The sequence below is a fragment of the Toxotes jaculatrix genome, chromosome 19 (genome assembly GCF_017976425.1).
Source record: "Toxotes jaculatrix isolate fToxJac2 chromosome 19, fToxJac2.pri, whole genome shotgun sequence".
Classification (NCBI taxonomy): domain Eukaryota; kingdom Metazoa; phylum Chordata; class Actinopteri; family Toxotidae; genus Toxotes; species Toxotes jaculatrix.
In genome coordinates, this window is record NC_054412.1 from 15,676,974 (window position 1) to 15,700,006 (window position 23,033).

At 32.6% G+C, this 23,033-nt stretch overlaps 1 protein-coding gene across 4 annotated transcripts in view; it reads right to left on the reverse strand.

The window, feature by feature from the left end:
• Positions 1-161: 161 nt before the first annotated feature.
• ccdc85cb (coiled-coil domain containing 85C, b) overlaps positions 162-23,033 on the reverse strand; it is a 67,581-nt gene continuing 44,709 nt past the window's right edge. For 3 of the 4 annotated variants that reach the window (XM_041064972.1, XM_041064970.1, XM_041064969.1), the window contains 2 exons: positions 3,330-3,428; positions 163-2,403 (listed from right to left, as the gene is read on the reverse strand). In XM_041064972.1, coding sequence (XP_040920906.1) covers positions 2,314-2,403; positions 3,330-3,428 — 189 coding nt within the window. In that variant the 3' untranslated portion in view covers positions 163-2,313. Of the gene's footprint in view, positions 2,404-3,329; positions 3,429-23,033 lie in introns of all 4 variants that reach the window. The other variant, XM_041064971.1, reaches the window with a different exon arrangement.

Here is a 23,033-nt window from a genome sequence, read left to right on the forward strand (position 1 = left end):
AAAACTGACTTTTATCTGATGCACAGAACCTCACTGGGAAAAGTCTAAATTTTATTACCAATTCATTACCAACAGAGGGCAGCGTTGCTCACCCACTGAGGATGACAGCATGCCTGCAAAAGTGTTTGTTTCATCAAATCAAGACCACAGTTCACAGAACGATTTACCAACTTTGTTTTATTTTCTCCCAAATTTTTCTAAAAGTGGCCTATTTTATGTTTTCTTTTCACCTGTCAAATACTCATCAGTGAATTTCATGAAAAGAAGTTACAGCCATGCTAGTTACTGCAGGAATTGACATTTATTTACGCTGTAGATTCTAGAATTCTGTACTGTGGTTTTAGCATATAGGCAGAAAAAAAATTAACACTATAGATGTTTAAAAAAAGAAAAAGACAATTGGGTTCCAAATCAAAACACCATGCAGAAAAAAATGTGGCACATCTCAAATCAAATGCCATATATAAAGTATTCAAAATTGTATCATGGCTTCAAATCAGTTCCTAGAAAAAAGGACACTTTTAAAAAAACCATACTCTGATTTATATATATATTTTTTGACCCATTATTTGAGAGAACAGAGGCGCATGGCAGGCAGCCTCAGACATGTTCTAATTTGGAACAAATAACACTAGAGATGGGAGAGCCTGAGCTGTCAGTCATTAAACTAACCTATCAGACAACTTTACGGAGTAAATCTGACAAAATCAAAATATGACTGATCAGTTACTGATAGCACTCCCATCTCTATCTGACACCTGGCTATACTTTGACAAACAGTGTTTGTTCACTCTGACATCAAGAAATACTCATTTTAAATGTTAGTGTTTTCTGAAGACATCTAAGGGAAGACTTATCTCTCATATTCTAAGACAAAAAAAGAAGATTCAACTTTAAGAAACATGCGCTGCATAAACACACCTGCTGAATCCATGACTACAGAAAAGGTCTGAGTTTAAGTGACCTTTTCGTCTACTGAGATATAAAATGCTAAATTCAGAACAATCCAAAAAGCGATCCAAACCTAACTTAATGTTTAGTGTTTGGCCTTGAAAGTTTTATTAACGAGAAGATGCTTTTAGTATGGATTCAGCAAATGTCTTCAGCATTCTTCAACCGTGTTGTAACCAGGGTTCAAAAAAAAAAACCAGAAAAGAGGACTCACAGGCAGATGCTACAGCTGCAAGAGAACCAGTCAGTCTCCTTCCACACAGTCACACACATACGCACGCCAACGCTCTCGCAGTCACCGATGGGCAAAGGTAAAGCTGTAGCCCTCCCAACCTGAGAAAATGATTGTCAAGCATGCACACAGCATACAAATTTTAGTAAGAAAATTAATCTGTCAACTCATTGAGATGGTTTCACTCAGAATGGCCTTGATGCATTTTCAGAGGTTACAGAGTTACAGGAATAATAATAATTCATCTGGAAAAGAATTAAAAAAAAAAAAAAAAGGTTAATTACCAAAATCAAACCCTGTTTAAGGTCCGGTTGTGTGTGCTTTTCAAACTAAATCATTGATCACATGGCCACGCTAGAATACAAAATAGATAAAAGTAAAATCAACAATAACAATGAAGTAGTGCCATGGTTTTATACATAATATACACAAGTTAACAGTGATCTCTAGACTTCATTATCCATAGACTTGTCTTATGAGCAAAAGGCGCTAGGTCACAGTGGGTTTCACTTAGTTAACACTTCAGAATTGCTAATGCTAGTTATATGTGTTGACCACTGGGGGTGGGTGGGGGCGATACATGTGACAGGAGCTAGGGTCTCTATAGGAGGTACTATCAAAACTTATCTGAAGATACCGCCACAATGTTGCCTTCACATCCCAGCAACATGAGAAGAGATTTCTGCCCCTGCGGCCTCATCAGTCCCGTGTCTGAAACCATGTCATATCGCTAGCTTAATGTAGCTTAGCTATGCTCTGAAGGACTGTAAGTGGTGTATGTTTGTAGCAGTTTGCAGAGAGAGAGAGATAATAGTGTAGCCGGAAGCCTCCAAACCAACGAGGAAAAGTGGCAAATCAGTGAAACTAGCTGCCAGTTGTCAACATAAGCTCTGAGAGATAAAAACATGTTGTACACGTAAAGTGGTACATGTGACTAACAGGTCCATTTTGTGGCCATCTTAGCCAGTCTTAAGAGAGTGTTTATTGAAGGAATGCTAGGTATTGTAGGCAGTAAGGAGCACGGCATGTTGGGTCGTGTAGGCGCAGGTTGTAAGAGGTGTTCTCAGGTGAGTGTAAGTACTGTAGATCCTGATCTCTCTCTGTCTCTCCATCTCTAGGTGGTTGCCATGCTACAGCGGCCCTTTGAACTGGTTCCCAGAGAGGTGTTGTCTGATGGACAGCTTTGATCCTGCTGCATCACCCAGCTTTCTCCACACCACCTGCAAACAGAAGCGGAGAGAGAGAGAAGTTGAGAGGGGGAAGAGGAAGATGGGAAGAGGAAGAGCGAGACGTGCAGAAAGAGACATAGAGGCAGAGACTGAAAGGGTAAGGCTAGGCATTGAAAAAAAAAAGACTTTCTTCTTCAAGAGAGAAAACTTCAAATGCTCACAGTTTGACTGAGCTGCAAAGACAGCACACACACACATTACAGTAGCGTTATCTCTGTATCTGTATCTGTCTTCTGTTTCTGTGAGGCTGCTCTCTGGTGCTGAGATCTCTCTGTGAGTGAGTGAGAGGGGCCCCTGGGGGACCCTAGTTATATTACAGAGGTTCTATTGTAGCGCTCCCCAGATTCCAGGCCCGTCACATACCTCTGCCGGGCCCAGATAGGCCGGCTCCCGTTCTCTCTCTAATCAACGGACCTTTTTATCCCGAACCAGGCCTTTCAGCACCAACAGAGGAAGATGGAGAGAGATGAAGGGGGAGAGCGGAGGAGAGGAAGAATGGAGGGGGTGGAGCTGGGGGGTGGGGGAGTGCTCTTTTCCCTGCCGCTCCAGTTTAATTGCTCTGACAGCTCAACTACGAGCCTCTATTTAGATCTTCCAGTTTAGAGTTGGCTTTTGAGCAGGGGTGAGGATGGGGGAGTGGGCGAAGGGGAGGAAACAGAGAGAGAAAGAAGGAAAGCGCTAGCAGCTCCGTGCCCAGGTCACCGCTACAAGTGTCATCCCAAATCAAATGAGTTTGAATGAGGGTTCCTCATTAGTGAACACAGCCTGACCTGATTTGCACCCGGTAGAGGAGAACTCAAAACACTGATCGACAAACAGAACAAATAGGAACATTGTGGATATAAGGTTCCCTTGTTGACCACAGTGGGACAGTAGGAGCAGAACAGTCTGGGATGGAGGGCAAGTGTTGAACTTACGTTGCACATCTCTCGCACAATGGCCTTCTCCTTCTCACTGAGATCGTCCTCATAATCCTCAGGGACCTGCTTGTCCAAGTTCTCGTGGACTTCCAGTACCTGATGGCAGACACAGTGATGAGTGTGTGTGTTTGTGTTTTTGGCCGATTTTCATGCCTTAATATACTATGACGTTTTTTGGCACATTTTGAGGTCATACTAAAGTATGACTTTTTTTTGCCGATTTTGACAGCTTACTATACTATGATGTTTTTTATCACATTTTGAAGTCAAAGAAAATTTTGACTTTTTCTGGCCAATTTTGACACCTTGCTATACTATGACGTTTTTTTATGACATTTTGAGGTCATACTAAACTATGACTTATTTTGGCCGATTTTGATGCCTTACTATATTATGACGTTTTTTATGACATTTTGAGGTCAATAAAAATTTTGACTTTTTTTGGCCGATTTTGACGCCTTACTATACTATGACGTTTTTTATGACGTTTTGAGGCCATAAAAATTTTTGAATTTTTTTGGCCAATTTTGATGCCTTACTATACTATGACGTTTTTTGGCACATTTTGAGGTCATACTAAAGTATGACTTTTTTTGGCCGATTTTGATGCCTTACTATACTATGACGTTTTTTATGACATTTTGAGGCCGAAAAAATTTTTGACTTTTTTGTCCGGAAAAAACGCCATACTATACTATGACGTTTTTTCTGACATTTTGAGGTCGAAAAAAATTTGGACTTTTTTTGCCCGAAAAAAACGCCTTACTATACTATGGCGTTTTTTCTGACATTTTTGAGGTCAAAAAAAAATTTGACTTTTTTTGCCCGAAAAAAACGCCATACTATACTATGACGTTTTTTATGACATTTTGAGGTCGAAAAAAATGTTGAATTTTTTTGTCCGATTTTGACGCCTTACTATACTATGACGTTTTTTATGACATTTTGAGGTCGAAAAAAATGTTGACTTTTTTTGGCCGATTTTGACGCCTTACTATACTATGACGTTTTTTATGACATTTTGAGGTCGAAAAAAAATTTGACTTTTTTTGCCCGAAAAAACGCCTTACTATACTATGACATTTTTTATGACATTTTGAGGTCATACTAAAGTATGACTTTTTTTGGCCAATTTTGATGCCTAACTATACTATGACGTTTTTTATGACATTTTGAGGTCGAAAAAAATTTTGACTTTTTTTGGCCGATTTTGACGCCTTACTATACTATGACGTTTTTTATGACATTTTGAGGCCGAAAATTTTTTTTACTTTTTTTGTCCGATTTTGATGCCTTACTATACTATGACGTTTTTTCTGACATTTTGAGGTTGAAAAAAATTTTGACTTTTTTTGCCCGAAAAAAACGCCTTACTATACTATGACGTTTTTTATGACATTTTGAGGTCGAAAAAAAATTTGACTTTTTTTGCCCGAAAAAAACGCCATACTATATTATGACATTTTTTATGACATTTTGAGGTCGAAAAAAATTTGACTTTTTTTGCACGAAAAAAACGCCATACTATACTATGACGTTTTTTCTGACATTTTGAGGTCGAAAAAAATTTTGACTTTTTTTGCCAGAAAAAAACGCCTTACTATACTATGACGTTTTTTATGACATTTTGAGGCCGAAAAAAATTTTGACTTTTTTTGTCCGATTTTGACGCCTTACTATACTATGACGTTTTTTATGACATTTTGAGGTCGAAAAAAAATTTGACTTTTTTTGCCCGAAAAAAACGCCTTACTATACTATGACATTTTTTATGACATTTTGAGGTCATACTAAAGTATGACTTTTTTTGGCCAATTTTGATGCCTAACTATACTATGACGTTTATTATGACATTTTGAGGCCGAAAAAAAATTTGACTTTTTTTGCCCGAAAAAAACGCCATACTATACTATGACGTTTTTTATGACATTTTGAGGTCGAAAAAAATGTTGACTTTTTTTGTCCGATTTTGACGCGTTACTATACTATGACGTTTTTTATGACATTTTGAGGCCGAAAAAAAATTTGATTTTTTTTTGCCGAAAAAAAACGCCATACTATACTATGACGTTTTTTATGACATTTTGAGGTCGAAAAAAATGTTGACTTTTTTTGGCCGATTTTGACGCCTTACTATACTAGGACGTTTTTTATGACATTTTGAGGCCGAAAAAAATGTTGACTTTTTTTGCCCGAAAAAAACGCCTTACTATACTATGACGTTTTTTATGACATTTTTGAGGTCGAAAAAAATTTTGACTTTTTTTGTCCGAAAAAAAAGTGACGTTTTTTATGACATTTTGAGGTCGAAAAAAAATTTGACTTTTTTTGGCAGAAAAAAACGCCTTACTATACTATGACGTTTTTTATGACATTTTGAGGTCGAAAAAAAATGTGACTTTTTTTGCCCGAAAAAAAACGCCTTACTATACTATGACGTTTTTTATGACATTTTGAGGCCGAAAAAAATTTTGAATTTTTTTGTCCGAAAAAAACGCCATACTATACTATGACGTTTTTTCTGACATTTTGAGGTCGAAAAAAAATTTGACTTTTTTTGCCCGAAAAAAACGCCTTACTATACTATGACGTTTTTTATGACATTTTGAGGCCGAAAAAAAATGTGACTTTTTTTGCCCGAAAAAAACGCCATACTATACTATGATGTTTTTTATGACATTTTGAGGCAGAAAAAAATGTTAACTTTTTTTGGCCGATTTTGACGCCTTACTATACTATGATGTTTTTTATGACATTTTGAGGCCGAAAACATTTTTTACTTTTTTTGTCCGATTTTGACGCCTTACTATACTATGACGTTTTTTATGACATTTTGAGATCGAAAAAAATGTTGACTTTTTTTGTCCGATTTTGACGCCTTACTATACTATGACGTTTTTTATGACATTTTGAGGCCGAAAAAAAATTTAATTTTTTTTTGCCCGAAAAAAACGCCATACTATATTATGACGTTTTTTATGACATTTTGAGGTCGAAAAAAAGTTGACTTTTTTGCACGAAAAAAACGCCATACTATACTATGACGTTTTTTCTGACATTTTGAGGTCGAAAAAAATTTTGACTTTTTTTGCCAGAAAAGAACGCCTTACTATACTATGACGTTTTTTATGACATTTTGAGGCCGAAAAAAATTTTGACTTTTTTTGGCCCATTTTGACGCCTTACTATACTATGACGTTTTTTATGACATTTTGAGGCTGAAAAAAAATTAGACTTTTTTTGCCCGAAAAAAACGCCTTACTATACTATGACGTTTTTTATGACATTTTGAGGTCGAAAAAAATTTTGAATTTTTTTGGCCGATTTTGACGCCTTACTATACTATGACGTTTTTTATGACATTTTGAGGTCGAAAAAAAATTTGACTTTTTTTGCCCGAAAAAAACGCCTTACTATACTATGACATTTTTTATGACATTTTGAGGTCATACTAAAGTATGACTTTTTTTGGCCAATTTTGATGCCTAACTATACTATGACGTTTTTTATGACATTTTGAGGTCGAAAAAAATGTTGACTTTTTTTGGCCGATTTTGACGCCTTACTGTACTATGACGTTTTTTATGACATTTTGAGGTCGAAAAAAATGTTGACTTTTTTTGTCCGATTTTGACGCCTTACTATACTATGACGTTTTTTATGACATTTTGAGGCCGAATAAAAATTTGACTTTTTTTGCCCGAAAAAAACGCCATACTATACTATGATGTTTTTTATGACATTTTGAGGTCGAAAAAAATTTTGACTTTTTTTGGCCGATTTTGACGCCATACTATACTATGACGTTTTTTCTGACATTTTGAGGCCGAAAAAAAATGTGACTTTTTTTGCCCGAAAAAAACGCCTTACTATACTATGACGTTTTTTATGACATTTTGAGGCCGAAAAAAATTTTGACTTTTTTTGCCCGAAAAAAACGCCATACTATACTATGACGTTTTTTATGACATTTTGAGGTCGAAAAAAAATTTGACTTTTTTTGCCCGAAAAAAACGCCTTACTATACTATGACGTTTTTTATGACATTTTGAGGCCGAAAAAAAAAATTGACTTTTTTTGTCCGAAAAAAACGCCATACTATACTATGACGTTTTTTATGACATTTTGAGGTCGAAAAAAATTTTGACTTTTTTTTCCCGAAAAAAACGCCATACTATACTGACGTTTTTTATGACATTTTGAGGTCGAAAAAAATGTTGACTTTTTTTGTCCGATTTTGACGCCTTACTATACTATGACGTTTTTTATGACATTTTGACGCCTTACTATACTATGACGTTTTTTATGACACTTTGAGGCCGAAAAAAATTTTGACTTTTTTTGGCCGAAAAAAACGCCTTACTATACTATGACGTTTTTTATGACATTTTGAGGCCGAAAAAAATTTTGACTTTTTTTGTCCGAAAAAAACGCCATACTATACTATGACGTTTTTTCTGACATTTTGAGGTCGAAAAAAATTTTGAATTTTTTTGTCTGAAAAAATCGCCATACTATACTATGACGTTTTTTATGACATTTTGAGGCCGAAAAAAAATTAGACTTTTTTTGCCCGAAAAAAACGCCTTACTATACTATGACATTTTTTCTGACATTTTGAGGTCGAAAAAAATTTTGACTTTTTTTGCCAGAAAAAAACGCCTTACTATACTATGACGTTTTTTCTGACATTTTGAGGCCGAAAAAATTTTTGACTTTTTTTGGCCCATTTTGACGCCTTACTATACTATGACGTTTTTTATGACATTTTGAGGCCGAAAAAAAATGTGACTTTTTTTGCCCGAAAAAAACGCCTTACTATACTATGACGTTTTTTATGACATTTTGAGGCCGAAAAAAAATTTGACTTTTTTTGCCCGAAAAAAACGCCTTACTATACTATGACGTTTTTTATGACATTTTGAGGTCGAAAAAAATTTTGACTTTTTTTGCCAGAAAAAAACGCCTTACTATACTATGACGTTTTTTATGACATTTTGAGGTCGAAAAAAATTTTGAATTTTTTTGGCCGATTTTGACGCCTTACTATACTATGACATTTTTTATGACATTTTGAGGTCATACTAAAGTATGACTTTTTTTGGCCAATTTTGATGCCTAACTATACTATGACGTTTTTTATGACATTTTGAGGTCGAAAAAAATGTTGACTTTTTTTGGCCGATTTTGACGCCTTACTATACTATGACGTTTTTTATGACATTTTGAGGTCGAAAAAAATTTGACTTTTTTTGGCCCATTTTGACGCCTTACTATACTATGACGTTTTTTATGACATTTTGAGGTCGAAAAAAATGTTGACTTTTTTTGCCAGAAAAAAACGCCTTACTATACTATGACGTTTTTTATGACATTTTGAGGCCGAAAAAATTTTTGACTTTTTTTGTCCGATTTTGACGCCTTACTATACTATGACGTTTTTTATGACATTTTGAGGCCGAAAAAAAATTTGACTTTTTTTGCCCGAAAAAAACGCCATACTATACTATGACGTTTTTTCTGACATTTTGAGGTCGAAAAAAATGTTGACTTTTTTTGTCCGATTTTGACGCCTTACTACACTATGACGTTTTTGATGACATTTTGACGCCTTACTATACTATGACGTTTTTTATGACATTTTGAGGCCGAAAAAAATTTTGAATTTTTTTGGCCGATTTTGACGCCTTACTATACTATGACGTTTTTTATGACATTTTGAGGTCATACTAAAGTATGACTTTTTTTGGTCAATTTTGATGCCTAACTATACTATGACGTTTTTTAAGACATTTTGAGGTCGAAAAAAATTTTGACTTTTTTTACCCGAAAAAAACGCCATACTATACTATGACGTTTTTTCTGACATTTTGAGGTTGAAAAAAAAATTGACTTTTTTTGCCCGAAAAAAATGCCTTACTATACTATGACGTTTTTTATGACATTTTGAGGCCGAAAAAATTTTTTAATTGTTTTGTCCGAAAAAATCGCCATACTATACTATGACGTTTTTTCTGACATTTTGAGGTCGAAAAAAAATTTGACTTTTTTTGCCCGAAAAAAACGCCTTACTATACTATGACGTTTTTTATGACATTTTGAGGCCGAAAAAAAATGTGACTTTTTTTGCCCGAAAAAAACGCCTTACTATACTATGACGTTTTTTATGACATTTTGAGGCTGAAAAAAAATTTTACTTTTTTTGCCCGAAAAAAACGCCTTACTATACTATGACGTTTTTTATGACATTTTGAGGCTGAAAAAAAATGTGACTTTTTTTGGCCGAAAAAAACGCCTTACTATACTATGACGTTTTTTATGACATTTTGAGGCCGAAAAAAAATTTGACTTTTTTTGCCCGAAAAAAACGCCTTACTATACTATGACATTTTTTATGACATTTTGAGGTCGAAAAAAATTTTGACTTTTTTTGCCAGAAAAAAACGCCTTACTATACTATGACGTTTTTTATGACATTTTGAGGTCGAAAAAAATTTTGAATTTTTTTGGCCCATTTTGACGCCTTACTATACTATGACGTTTTTTATGACATTTTGAGGCTGAAAAAAAATTAGACTTTTTTTGCCCGAAAAAAACGCCTTACTATACTGTGACGTTTTTTATGACATTTTGAGGTCATACTAAAGTATGACTTTTTTTGGCCAATTTTGATGCCTAACTATACTATGACGTTTTTTATGACATTTTGAGGCCGAAAAAAATGTTGACTTTTTTTGGCCGATTTTGACGCCTTACTATACTATGACGTTTTTTATGACATTTTGAGGTCGAAAAAAATGTTGACTTTTTTTGGCCCATTTTGACGCCTTACTATACTATGATGTTTTTTATGACATTTTGAGGCCGAAAAAAATGTTGACTTTTTTTGCCCGAAAAAAACGCCTTACTATACTATGACGTTTTTTATGACATTTTGAGGCCGAAAACATTTTTTACTTTTTTTGTCCGATTTTGACGCCTTACTATACTATGACGTTTTTTATGACATTTTGACGCCTTACTATACTATGACGTTTTTTATGACATTTTGAGGCCGAAAAAAAATTTGACTTTTTTTGCCCGAAAAAAACGCCTTACTATACTATGACGTTTTTTATGACATTTTGAGGCCGAAAAAATTTTTGACTTTTTTTGTCCGATTTTGACGCCTTACTATACTATGACGTTTTTTATGACATTTTGAGGCTGAAAAAAAATTTGACTTTTTTTGCCCGAAAAAAACGCCTTACTATACTATGACATTTTTTATGACATTTTGAGGCCGAAAAAAAATTTGAGTTTTTTTGCCCGAAAAAAACGCCATACTATACTATGACGTTTTTTATGACATTTTGAGGCCGAAAAAAAATTTGACTTTTTTTGCCCGAAAAAAACGCCATACTATACTATGACGTTTTTTCTGACATTTTGAGGTCGAAAAAAATGTTGACTTTTTTTGTCCGATTTTGACGCCTTACTACACTATGACGTTTTTGATGACATTTTGACGCCTTACTATACTATGACGTTTTTTATGACATTTTGAGGTCGAAAAAAATTTTGACTTTTTTTGGTCGATTTTGATGCCTTACTATACTATGACATTTTTTATGACATTTTGAGGCCGAAAAAAAATTTGAGTTTTTTTGCCCGAAAAAAACGCCATACTATACTATGACATTTTGAGGCCGAAAAAAAATTTGACTTTTTTTGCCCGAAAAAAACGCCATACTATACTATGACGTTTTTTCTGACATTTTGAGGTCGAAAAAAATGTTGACTTTTTTTGTCCGATTTTGACGCCTTACTACACTATGACGTTTTTGATGACATTTTGACGCCTTACTATACTATGACGTTTTTTATGACATTTTGAGGCCGAAAAAAATTTTGAATTTTTTTGGCCGATTTTGACGCCTTACTATACTATGACGTTTTTTATGACATTTTGAGGTCGAAAAAAAATTTGACTTTTTTTGCCCGAAAAAAACGCCTTACTATACTATGACATTTTTTATGACATTTTGAGGTCATACTAAAGTATGACTTTTTTTGGTCAATGTTGATGCCTAACTATACTATGACGTTTTTTATGACATTTTGAGGTCGAAAAAAATTTTGACTTTTTTTACCCGAAAAGAACGCCTTACTATACTATGACGTTTTTTATGACATTTTGAGGCCGAAAAAAAATTTGACTTTTTTTGGCCGAAAAAAAAACGCCTTACTATACTATGACGTTTTTTATGACATTTTGAGGCCGAAAAAAATTTTGACTTTTTTTGTCCGATTTTGACGCCTTACTATACTATGACGTTTTTTATGACATTTTGAGGCCGAAAAAAAATTTGACTTTTTTTGCCCGAAAAAAACGCCTTACTATACTATGACGTTTTTTATGACATTTTGAGGCCGAAAAAATTTTTGACTTTTTTTGTCCGAAAAAAACGCCATACTATACTATGACGTTTTTTCTGACATTTTGAGGTCGAAAAAAAATTTGACTTTTTTTGCCCGAAAAAAATGCCTCACTATACTATGACGTTTTTTATGACATTTTGAGGCTGAAAAAAATTTTGAATTGTTTTGTCCGAAAAAATCGCCATACTATACTATGACGTTTTTTATGACATTTTGAGGTCGAAAAAAAATTTGACTTTTTTTGCCCGAAAAAAACGCCTTACTATACTATGACGTTTTTTATGACATTTTGAGGCCGAAAAAAAATGTGACTTTTTTTGCCCGAAAAAAACGCCTTACTATACTATGACGTTTTTTATGACATTTTGAGGCCGAAAAAAAATGTGACTTTTTTTGCCCGAAAAAAACGCCTTACTATACTATGACGTTTTTTATGACATTTTGAGGTCGAAAAAAAATTTGACTTTTTTTGCCCTGAAAAAAACGCCTTACTATACTATGACGTTTTTTATGACATTTTGAGGCCGAAAAAAACGTGACTTTTTTTGCCCGAAAAAAACGCCTTACTATACTATGACGTTTTTTATGACATTTTGAGGTCATACTAAAGTATGACTTTTTTTGGCCGATTTTGATGCCTTACTATACTATGAAGTTCTTTATGACATTTTGAGGTCATACTTAAGTATGACTTTTTTTGTCCGATTTTGATGCCTTACTATACTATGACCTTGTTTGGCATATTTTGAGGCCATGGCTGAGGTCCTTCAACATCTGTCGGACAATGCTATGCATGTTTTATGAGTCTGCGGTGGCAAGTCCCATCCTTTATACTTTTGCCTGCTGGGGCCGCAGTCTGAGGGTAAAGAACACTAACAGACTCAATAAGATCATCAAGAAGGCCAGCCATGTTGTGGGGGAGGAACTGGACTCACTGAATACAGTGTTGGAGAGAAGAATGTTGTCCAAAGTTTGGACAATATTGGACTCTCCTTCACACCCGCTCCACCATGTGCTGATCAGTCACTGAAGCTTATTCAGCAACAGACTCATTGTTCGATGCTGCACAACAGAGGGACACAGACAATCATTCCTGCATGTCGCAATCAAGCTATATAATTCAGAACTCTAAAAAAAACAGATTCCTGTATACTGTGTATACATTATTTTTATACATTTAAACCATATACCTCATGTACATAATGTAAATATGAAGATGTATGTTTTCTATTTTCTGTTTTATTATATTTTCTGTTTGATTAATCTTCTTAATCTTAGAAACATTTTTTTTCAGTTGGTGTACACATTCTCTGTGCAATTTTCTTCTTCATTTTCATTTGGGAGTTTGTATGTAATAAAAGAATTTCCCTAAAGGGATTAATAAAGATTTTCTGATTCTGATTCTGAGACTAAAGTGTGACTTTTTTTGGACTACCTTGAAGCCTTACTATACTATGACTATTTTGAAGCCTTACTATAGTATGACCATTTATATGACATTTTGAGGTCATACTAAAGTATGACTTTTTTTGACAGATTTTGACGCCTTACAATATTATGACGTTTTTTATGACATTTCGAGGTCATACTAAAGTATGACTTTTTTTGTCCGATTTTGATACCTTACTATACTATGACGTTTTTTATGACATTTTGAGGTCGAAAAAAATTTTGACTTTTTTTGGTCGATTTTGATGCCTTACTATACTATGACGTTTTTTATGACATTTTGAGGTCGAAAAAATTTTTGACTTTTTTTGCCCGAAAAAAACGCCTTACTATACTATGACGTTTTTTATGACATTTTGAGGCCGAAAAAATTTTTGACTTCTTTTGCCCGAAAAAAATGCCATACTATACTATGACGTTTTTTATGACATTTTGATGCCGAAAATTTTTTTTACTTTTTTGCCCGAAAAAAACGCCATACTATAATATGACGTTTTTTATGACATTTTGAGGCAGAAAAAATTTTTGACTTTTTTTTAAGGTCGAAAAAAATTTGACTTTTTTTGGCCGATTTTGACGCCTTACTATACTATGACGTTTTTTATGACATTTTGAGGCCGAAAAAATTTTTTACTTTTTTTGTCCGAAAAAAACGCCATACTATACTATGACGTTTTTTATGACATTTTGAGGTCGAAAAAAATTTTGACTTTTTTTGGCCCATTTTGACGCCTTACTATACTAGGACGTTTTTTATGACATTTTGAGGTCGACAAAATTTTTGATTTTTTTTGCCCGAAAAAATTGCCTTACTATACTATGACGTTTTTTATGACATTTTGAGGCCGAAAAAAAATTTGACTTTTTTTGCCAGAAAAAAACGCCATACTATACTATGACGTTTTTTATGACATTTTGATGCCGAAAATTTTTTTTACTTTTTTTGCCCGAAAAAAACGCCATACTATACTATGACGTTTTTTCTGACATTTTGAGGCCGAAAAAATTTTTGACTTTTTTTGGCCCATTTTGACGCCTTACTATACTATGACGTTTTTATGACATTTTGAGGCAGAAAAAAAATTTGACTTTTTTTGCCCGAAAAAAACGCCATACTATACTATGACGTATTTTATGACATTTTGATGCCGAAAAAATGTTTTACTTTTTTTGCCCGAAAAAAACGCCATACTATACTATGACGTTTTTTATGACATTTTGAGGCCGAAAAAAAATTTGACTTTTTTTACCCGAAAAAAACGCCATACTATACTATGATGTTTTTTATGACATTTTGAGGTCGAAAAAAATGTTGACTTTTTTTGGCCGATTTTGACGCCTTACTATACTATGACGTTTTTTATGACATTTTGAGGCCGAAAAAAATTTGGACTTTTTTTGCCCGAAAAAAACGCCATACTATACTATGATGTTTTTTATGACATTTTGAGGTCAAAAAAATTTTTGACTTTTTTTGCCCAAAAAAAACGCCTTACTATACTATGACGTTTTTTATGACATTTTGAGGCCGAAAAAAATTTGGACTTTTTTTGCCCGAAAAAAACGCCATACTATACTATGACGTTTTTTATGACATTTTGATGCCGAAAATTTTTTTTATTTTTTTTGCCCGAAAAAAACACCATACTATACTATGACGTTTTTTATGACATTTTGAGGCCGAAAAAATTTTTTATTTTTTTTGCCCGAAAAAAACGCCATACTATACTATGACGTTTTTTATGACATTTTGAGGCAGAAAAAAAATTTTACTTTTTTTGTCCGAAAAAAACGCCATACTATACTATGACGTTTTTTATGACATTTTGAGGTCGAAAAAAATGTTGACTTTTTTTGTCCGTTTTTGACGCCTTACTATACTATGACGTTTTTTATGACATTTTGAGGCAGAAAAAAATTTAGACTTTTTTTACCCAAAAAAAACACCATACTATACTATGACGTTTTTTATGACATTTTGAGGTCGAAAAAAAATTTGACTTTTTTTGCCCGAAAAAAACGCCATACTATACTATGACGTTTTTTATGACATTTTGAGGTCAAAAAAATTTTTGACTTTTTTTGCCCAAAAAAAACGCCTTACTATACTATGACGTTTTTTATGACATTTTGAGGCCGAAAAAAATTTGGACTTTTTTTGCCCGAAAAAAACGCCATACTATACTATGACGTTTTTTATGAAATTTTGATGCCGAAAAATTTTTTTACTTTTTTTGCCCGAAAAAAACGCCATACTATACTATGACGTTTTTTATGACATTTTGAGGTCGAAAAAAAGTTGACTTTTTTTGTCCGTTTTTGACGCCTTACTATACTATGACGTTTTTTATGACATTTTGAGGCCGAAAAAAAATTTGACTTTTTTTGCCCGAAAAAAACGCCATACTATACTATGACGTTTTTTATGACATTTTGAGGCAGAAAAAATGTTTTACTTTTTTTGCCCGAAAAAAACGCCATACTATACTATGACGTTTTTTATGACATTTTGAGGCCGAAAAAAAATTTGACTTTTTTTACCCGAAAAAAACGCCATACTATACTATGATGTTTTTTATGACATTTTGAGGTCGAAAAAAATTTTGACTTTTTTTGGCCCATTTTGACGCCTTACTATACTAGGACGTTTTTTATGACATTTTGAGGTCGACAAAATTTTTGATTTTTTTTGCCCGAAAAAATTGCCTTACTATACTATGACGTTTTTTATGACATTTTGAGGCCGAAAAAAAATTTGACTTTTTTTGCCAGAAAAAAACGCCATACTATACTATGACGTTTTTTATGACATTTTGATGCCGAAAATTTTTTTTACTTTTTTTGCCCGAAAAAAACGCCATACTATACTATGACGTTTTTTCTGACATTTTGAGGCCGAAAAAATTTTTGACTTTTTTTGGCCCATTTTGACGCCTTACTATACTATGACGTTTTTATGACATTTTGAGGCAGAAAAAAAATTTGACTTTTTTTGCCCGAAAAAAACGCCATACTATACTATGACGTATTTTATGACATTTTGATGCCGAAAAAATGTTTTACTTTTTTTGCCCGAAAAAAACGCCATACTATACTATGACGTTTTTTATGACATTTTGAGGCCGAAAAAAAATTTGACTTTTTTTACCCGAAAAAAACGCCATACTATACTATGATGTTTTTTATGACATTTTGAGGTCGAAAAAAATGTTGACTTTTTTTGGCCGATTTTGACGCCTTACTATACTATGACGTTTTTTATGACATTTTGAGGCCGAAAAAAATTTGGACTTTTTTTGCCCGAAAAAAACGCCATACTATACTATGACGTTTTTTATGACATTTTGAGGTCAAAAAAATTTTTGACTTTTTTTGCCCAAAAAAAACGCCTTACTATACTATGACGTTTTTTATGACATTTTGAGGCCGAAAAAAATTTGGACTTTTTTTGCCCGAAAAAAACGCCATACTATACTATGACGTTTTTTATGAAATTTTGATGCCGAAAAATTTTTTTACTTTTTTTGCCCGAAAAAAACGCCATACTATACTATGACGTTTTTTATGACATTTTGAGGTCGAAAAAAAGTTGACTTTTTTTGTCCGTTTTTGACGCCTTACTATACTATGACGTTTTTTATGACATTTTGAGGCCGAAAAAAAATTTGACTTTTTTTGCCCGAAAAAAACGCCATACTATACTATGACGTTTTTTATGACATTTTGATGCCGAAAATTTTTTTTACTTTTTTTGCCCGAAAAAAACGCCATACTATACTATGACGTTTTTTCTGACATTTTGAGGCCGAAAATTTTTTTGACTTTTTTTGGCCCATTTTGACGCCTTACTATACTATGACGTTTTTATGACATTTTGAGGCAGAAAAAAAATTTGACTTTTTTTGCCCGAAAAAAACGCCATACTATACTATGACGTTTTTTATGACATTTTGATGCCGAAAAAATGTTTTACTTTTTTTGCCCGAAAAAAACGCCATACTATACTATGACGTTTTTTATGACATTTTGAGGCCGAAAAAAAATTTGACTTTTTTTACCCGAAAAAAACGCCATACTATACTATGATGTTTTTTATGACATTTTGAGGTCGAAAAAAATGTTGACTTTTTTTGGCCGATTTTGACGCCTTACTATACTATGACGTTTTTTATGACATTTTGAGGCCGAAAAAAATTTGGACTTTTTTTGCCCGAAAAAAACGCCATACTATACTATGACGTTTTTTATGACATTTTGAGGCAGAAAAAATGTTTTACTTTTTTTGCCCGAAAAAAACGCCATACTATACTATGACGTTTTTTATGACATTTTGAGGCCGAAAAAAAATTTGACTTTTTTTACCCGAAAAAAACGCCATACTATACTATGATGTTTTTTATGACATTTTGAGGTCGAAAAAAATGTTGACTTTTTTTGGCCGATTTTGACGCCTTACTATACTATGACGTTTTTTATGACATTTTGAGGCCGAAAAAAATTTGGACTTTTTTTGCCCGAAAAAAACGCCATACTATACTATGACGTTTTTTATGACATTTTGAGGCAGAAAAAAATTTGACTTTTTTTGTCCGAAAAAAACGCCATACTATACTATGACGTTTTTTATGACATTTTGAGGTCGAAAAAAATGTTGACTTTTTTTGTCCGTTTTTGACGCCTTACTATACTATGACGTTTTTTATGACATTTTGAGGCCGAAAAAAAATTTGACTTTTTTTGCCCGAAAAAAACGCCATACTATACTATGACGTTTTTTATGACATTTTGAGTTCAAAAAAATTTTTGACTTTTTTTGCCCAAAAAAAACGCCTTACTATAGTATGACGTTTTTTATGACATTTTGAGGCCGAAAAAAATTTGGACTTTTTTTGCCCGAAAAAAACGCCATACTATACTATGACGTTTTTTATGACATTTTGATGCCGAAAAATTTTTTTATTTTTTTTGCCCGAAAAAAACGCCATACTATACTATGACGTTTTTTATGACATTTTGAGGCCGAAAAAAAATTTAATTTTTTTTGCCCGAAAAAAACGCCATACTATACTATGACGTTTTTTATGACATTTTGAGGCAGAAAAAAATTTTGACTTTTTTTGTCCGAAAAAAAACGACATACTATACTATGACGTTTTTTATGACATTTTGAGGTCGAAAAAAACGTTGACTTTTTTTGTCCGTTTTTGACGCCTTACTATACTATGACGTTTTTTATGACATTTTGAGGCCGAAAAAAATTTGGACTTTTTTTGCCCGAAAAAAACGCCATACTATACTATGACGTTTTTTATGACATTTTGATGCCGAAAAAATTTTTTACTTTTTTTGCCCGAAAAAAACGCCTTACTATACTATGACGTTTTTTATGACATTTTGATGCCGAAAATTTTTTTTACTTTTTTGCCCGAAAAAAACGCCATACTATACTATGACGTTTTTTCTGAAATGTTGAGGTCGAAAAAAATTTTGACTTTTTTTGGCCGATTTTGATGCCTTACTATACTAGGACGTTTTTTATGACATTTTGAGGTCGAAAAAATTTTTGACTTTTTTTGCCCGAAAAAAACGCCATACTATACTATGACGTTTTTTATGACATTTTGATGCCGAAAAAATTTTTTACTTTTTTTGCCCGAAAAAAACGCCATACTATAATATGACGTTTTTTATGACATTTTGAGGCAGAAAAAATTATTGACTTTTTTGTCCGAAAAAAACGCCATACTATACTATGACGTTTTTTATGACATTTTGAGGTCGAAAAAAATGTTGACTTTTTTTGTCTGATTTTGACGCCTTACTATACTATGACGTTTTTATGACATTTTGAGGCAGAAAAAAAATTTGACTTTTTTTGCCCGAAAAAAACGCCATACTATACTATGACGTTTTTTATGACATTTTGATGCCGAAAAAATGTTTTACTTTTTTTGCCCGAAAAAAAATTTAATTTTTTTTGCCCGAAAAAAACGCCATACTATACTATGACGTTTTTTATGACATTTTGAGGCAGAAAAAATTTTTGACTTTTTTTGGCCGATTTTGACGCCTTACTATACTATGACGTTTTTTATGACATTTTGAGGCCGAAAAAAATTTGGACTTTTTTTGCCCGAAAAAAACGCCATACTATACTATGACGTTTTTTATGACATTTTGAGGCAGAAAAAATGTTTTACTTTTTTTGCCCGAAAAAAACGCCATACTATACTATGACGTTTTTTATGACATTTTGAGGCCGAAAAAAAATTTGACTTTTTTTACCCGAAAAAAACGCCATACTATACTATGATGTTTTTTATGACATTTTGAGGTCGAAAAAAATGTTGACTTTTTTTGTCCGATTTTGACGCCTTACTATACTATGACGTTTTTTATGACATTTTGAGGCCGAAAAAAATTTGGACTTTTTTTGCCCGAAAAAAACGCCATACTATACTATGACGTTTTTTATGACATTTTGAGGCAGAAAAAAATTTTTACTTTTTTTGTCCGAAAAAAACGCCATACTATACTATGACGTTTTTTATGACATTTTGAGGTCGAAAAAAATGTTGACTTTTTTTGTCCGTTTTTGACGCCTTACTATACTATGACGTTTTTTATGACATTTTGAGGCCGAAAAAAAATTTGACTTTTTTTGCCCGAAAAAAACGCCATACTATACTATGACGTTTTTTATGACATTTTGAGGTCAAAAAAATTTTTGACTTTTTTTGCCCAAAAAAAACGCCTTACTATACTATGACGTTTTTTATGACATTTTGAGGCCGAAAAAAATTTGGACTTTTTTTGCCCGAAAAAAACGCCATACTATACTATGACGTTTTTTATGACATTTTGATGCCGAAAAATTTTTTTATTTTTTTTGCCCGAAAAAAACGCCATACTATACTATGACGTTTTTTATGACATTTTGAGGCCGAAAAAAAATTTAATTTTTTTTGCCCGAAAAAAACGCCATACTATACTATGACGTTTTTTATGACATTTTGAGGCTGAAAAAAAATTAGACTTTTTTTGTCCGAAAAAAACGCCATACTATACTATGACGTTTTTTATGACATTTTGAGGTCGAAAAAAATGTTGACTTTTTTTGTCCGTTTTTGACGCCTTACTATACTATGACGTTTTTTATGACATTTTGAGGCAGAAAAAAATTTAGACTTTTTTTACCCAAAAAAAACGCCATACTATACTATGACGTTTTTTATGACATTTTGAGGTCGAAAAAAAATTTGACTTTTTTTGTCCGAAAAAAACGCCATACTATACTATGACGTTTTTTATGACATTTTGAGGTCAAAAAAATTTTTGACTTTTTTTGCCCAAAAAAAACGCCTTACTATACTATGACGTTTTTTATGACATTTTGAGGCCGAAAAAAATTTTGACTTTTTTTGCCCGAAAAAAACGCCATACTATACTATGACGTTTTTTATGAAATTTTGATGCCGAAAAAATTTTTTACTTTTTTTGCCCGAAAAAAACGCCATACTATACTATGACGTTTTTTATGACATTTTGAGGTCGAAAAAAACGTTGACTTTTTTTGTCCGTTTTTGACGCCTTACTATACTATGACGTTTTTTATGACATTTTGAGGCCGAAAAAAAATTTAATTTTTTTTGCCCGAAAAAAACGCCATACTATACTATGACGTTTTTTATGACATTTTGAGGCAGAAAAAAATTTTGACTTTTTTTGTCCGAAAAAAAACGACATACTATACTATGACGTTTTTTATGACATTTTGAGGTCGAAAAAAACGTTGACTTTTTTTGTCCGTTTTTGACGCCTTACTATACTATGACGTTTTTTATGACATTTTGAGGCCGAAAAAAATTTGGACTTTTTTTGCCCGAAAAAAACGCCATACTATACTATGACGTTTTTTATGACATTTTGATGCCGAAAAAATTTTTTACTTTTTTTGCCCGAAAAAAACGTCTTACTATACTATGACGTTTTTTATGACATTTTGATGCCGAAAATTTTTTTTACTTTTTTGCCCGAAAAAAACGCCATACTATACTATGACGTTTTTTCTGAAATGTTGAGGTCGAAAAAAATTTTGACTTTTTTTGGCCGATTTTGATGCCTTACTATACTAGGACGTTTTTTATGACATTTTGAGGTCGAAAAAATTTTTGACTTTTTTTGCCCGAAAAAAACGCCTTACTATACTATGACGTTTTTTATGACATTTTGAGGCCGAAAAAAAATTTGACTTTTTTTGCCCGAAAAAAACGCCATACTATACTATGACGTTTTTTATGACATTTTGATGCCGAAAAAATTTTTTACTTTTTTTGCCCGAAAAAAACGCCATACTATAATATGACGTTTTTTATGACATTTTGAGGCAGAAAAAATTATTGACTTTTTTGTCCGAAAAAAACGCCATACTATACTATGACGTTTTTTATGACATTTTGAGGTCGAAAAAAATGTTGACTTTTTTTGTCTGATTTTGACGCCTTACTATACTATGAAGGTTTTTATGACATTTTGAGGTCGAAAAAAATGTTGACTTTTTTTTGCCCGAAAAAAACGCCTTACTATACTATGACGTTTTTTATGACATTTTGAGGCAAAAAAATGTTTTGACTTTTTTTGCCCAAAAAAAACGCCTTACTATACTATGACGTTTTTTATGACATTTTGAGGCCCAAAAAAATTTGGACTTTTTTTGCCCGAAAAAAATGCCATACTATACTATGACGTTTTTTATGACATTTTGATGCCGAAAAAATGTTTTACTTTTTTTGCCCGAAAAAAACGCCATACTATACTATGACGTTTTTTTATGACATTTTGAGGCCGAAAAAAAATTTGACTTTTTTTACCCGAAAAAAACGCCATACTATACTATGACGTTTTTTATGACATTTTGAGGCAGAAAAAAATTTTTACTTTTTTTGTCCGAAAAAAACGCCATACTATACTATGACGTTTTTTATGACATTTTGAGGTCGAAAAAAATGTTGACTTTTTTTGTCCGTTTTTGACGCCTTACTATACTATGACGTTTTTTATGACATTTTGAGGCCGAAAAAAAATTTGACTTTTTTTGCCCGAAAAAAACGCCATACTATACTATGACGTTTTTTATGACATTTTGAGGTCAAAAAAATTTTTGACTTTTTTTGCCCAAAAAAAACGCCTTACTATACTATGACGTTTTTTATGACATTTTGAGGCCGAAAAAAATTTGGACTTTTTTTGCCCGAAAAAAACGCCATACTATACTATGACGTTTTTTATGACATTTTGATGCCGAAAAATTTTTTTATTTTTTTTGCCCGAAAAAAACGCCATACTATACTATGACGTTTTTTATGACATTTTGAGGCCGAAAAAAAATTTAATTTTTTTTGCCCGAAAAAAACGCCATACTATACTATGACGTTTTTTATGACATTTTGAGGCTGAAAAAAAATTAGACTTTTTTTGTCCGAAAAAAACGCCATACTATACTATGACGTTTTTTATGACATTTTGAGGTCGAAAAAAATGTTGACTTTTTTTGTCCGTTTTTGACGCCTTACTATACTATGACGTTTTTTATGACATTTTGAGGCAGAAAAAAATTTAGACTTTTTTTACCCAAAAAAAACGCCATACTATACTATGACGTTTTTTATGACATTTTGAGGTCGAAAAAAAATTTGACTTTTTTTGTCCGAAAAAAACGCCATACTATACTATGACGTTTTTTATGACATTTTGAGGTCAAAAAAATTTTTGACTTTTTTTGCCCAAAAAAAACGCCTTACTATACTATGACGTTTTTTATGACATTTTGAG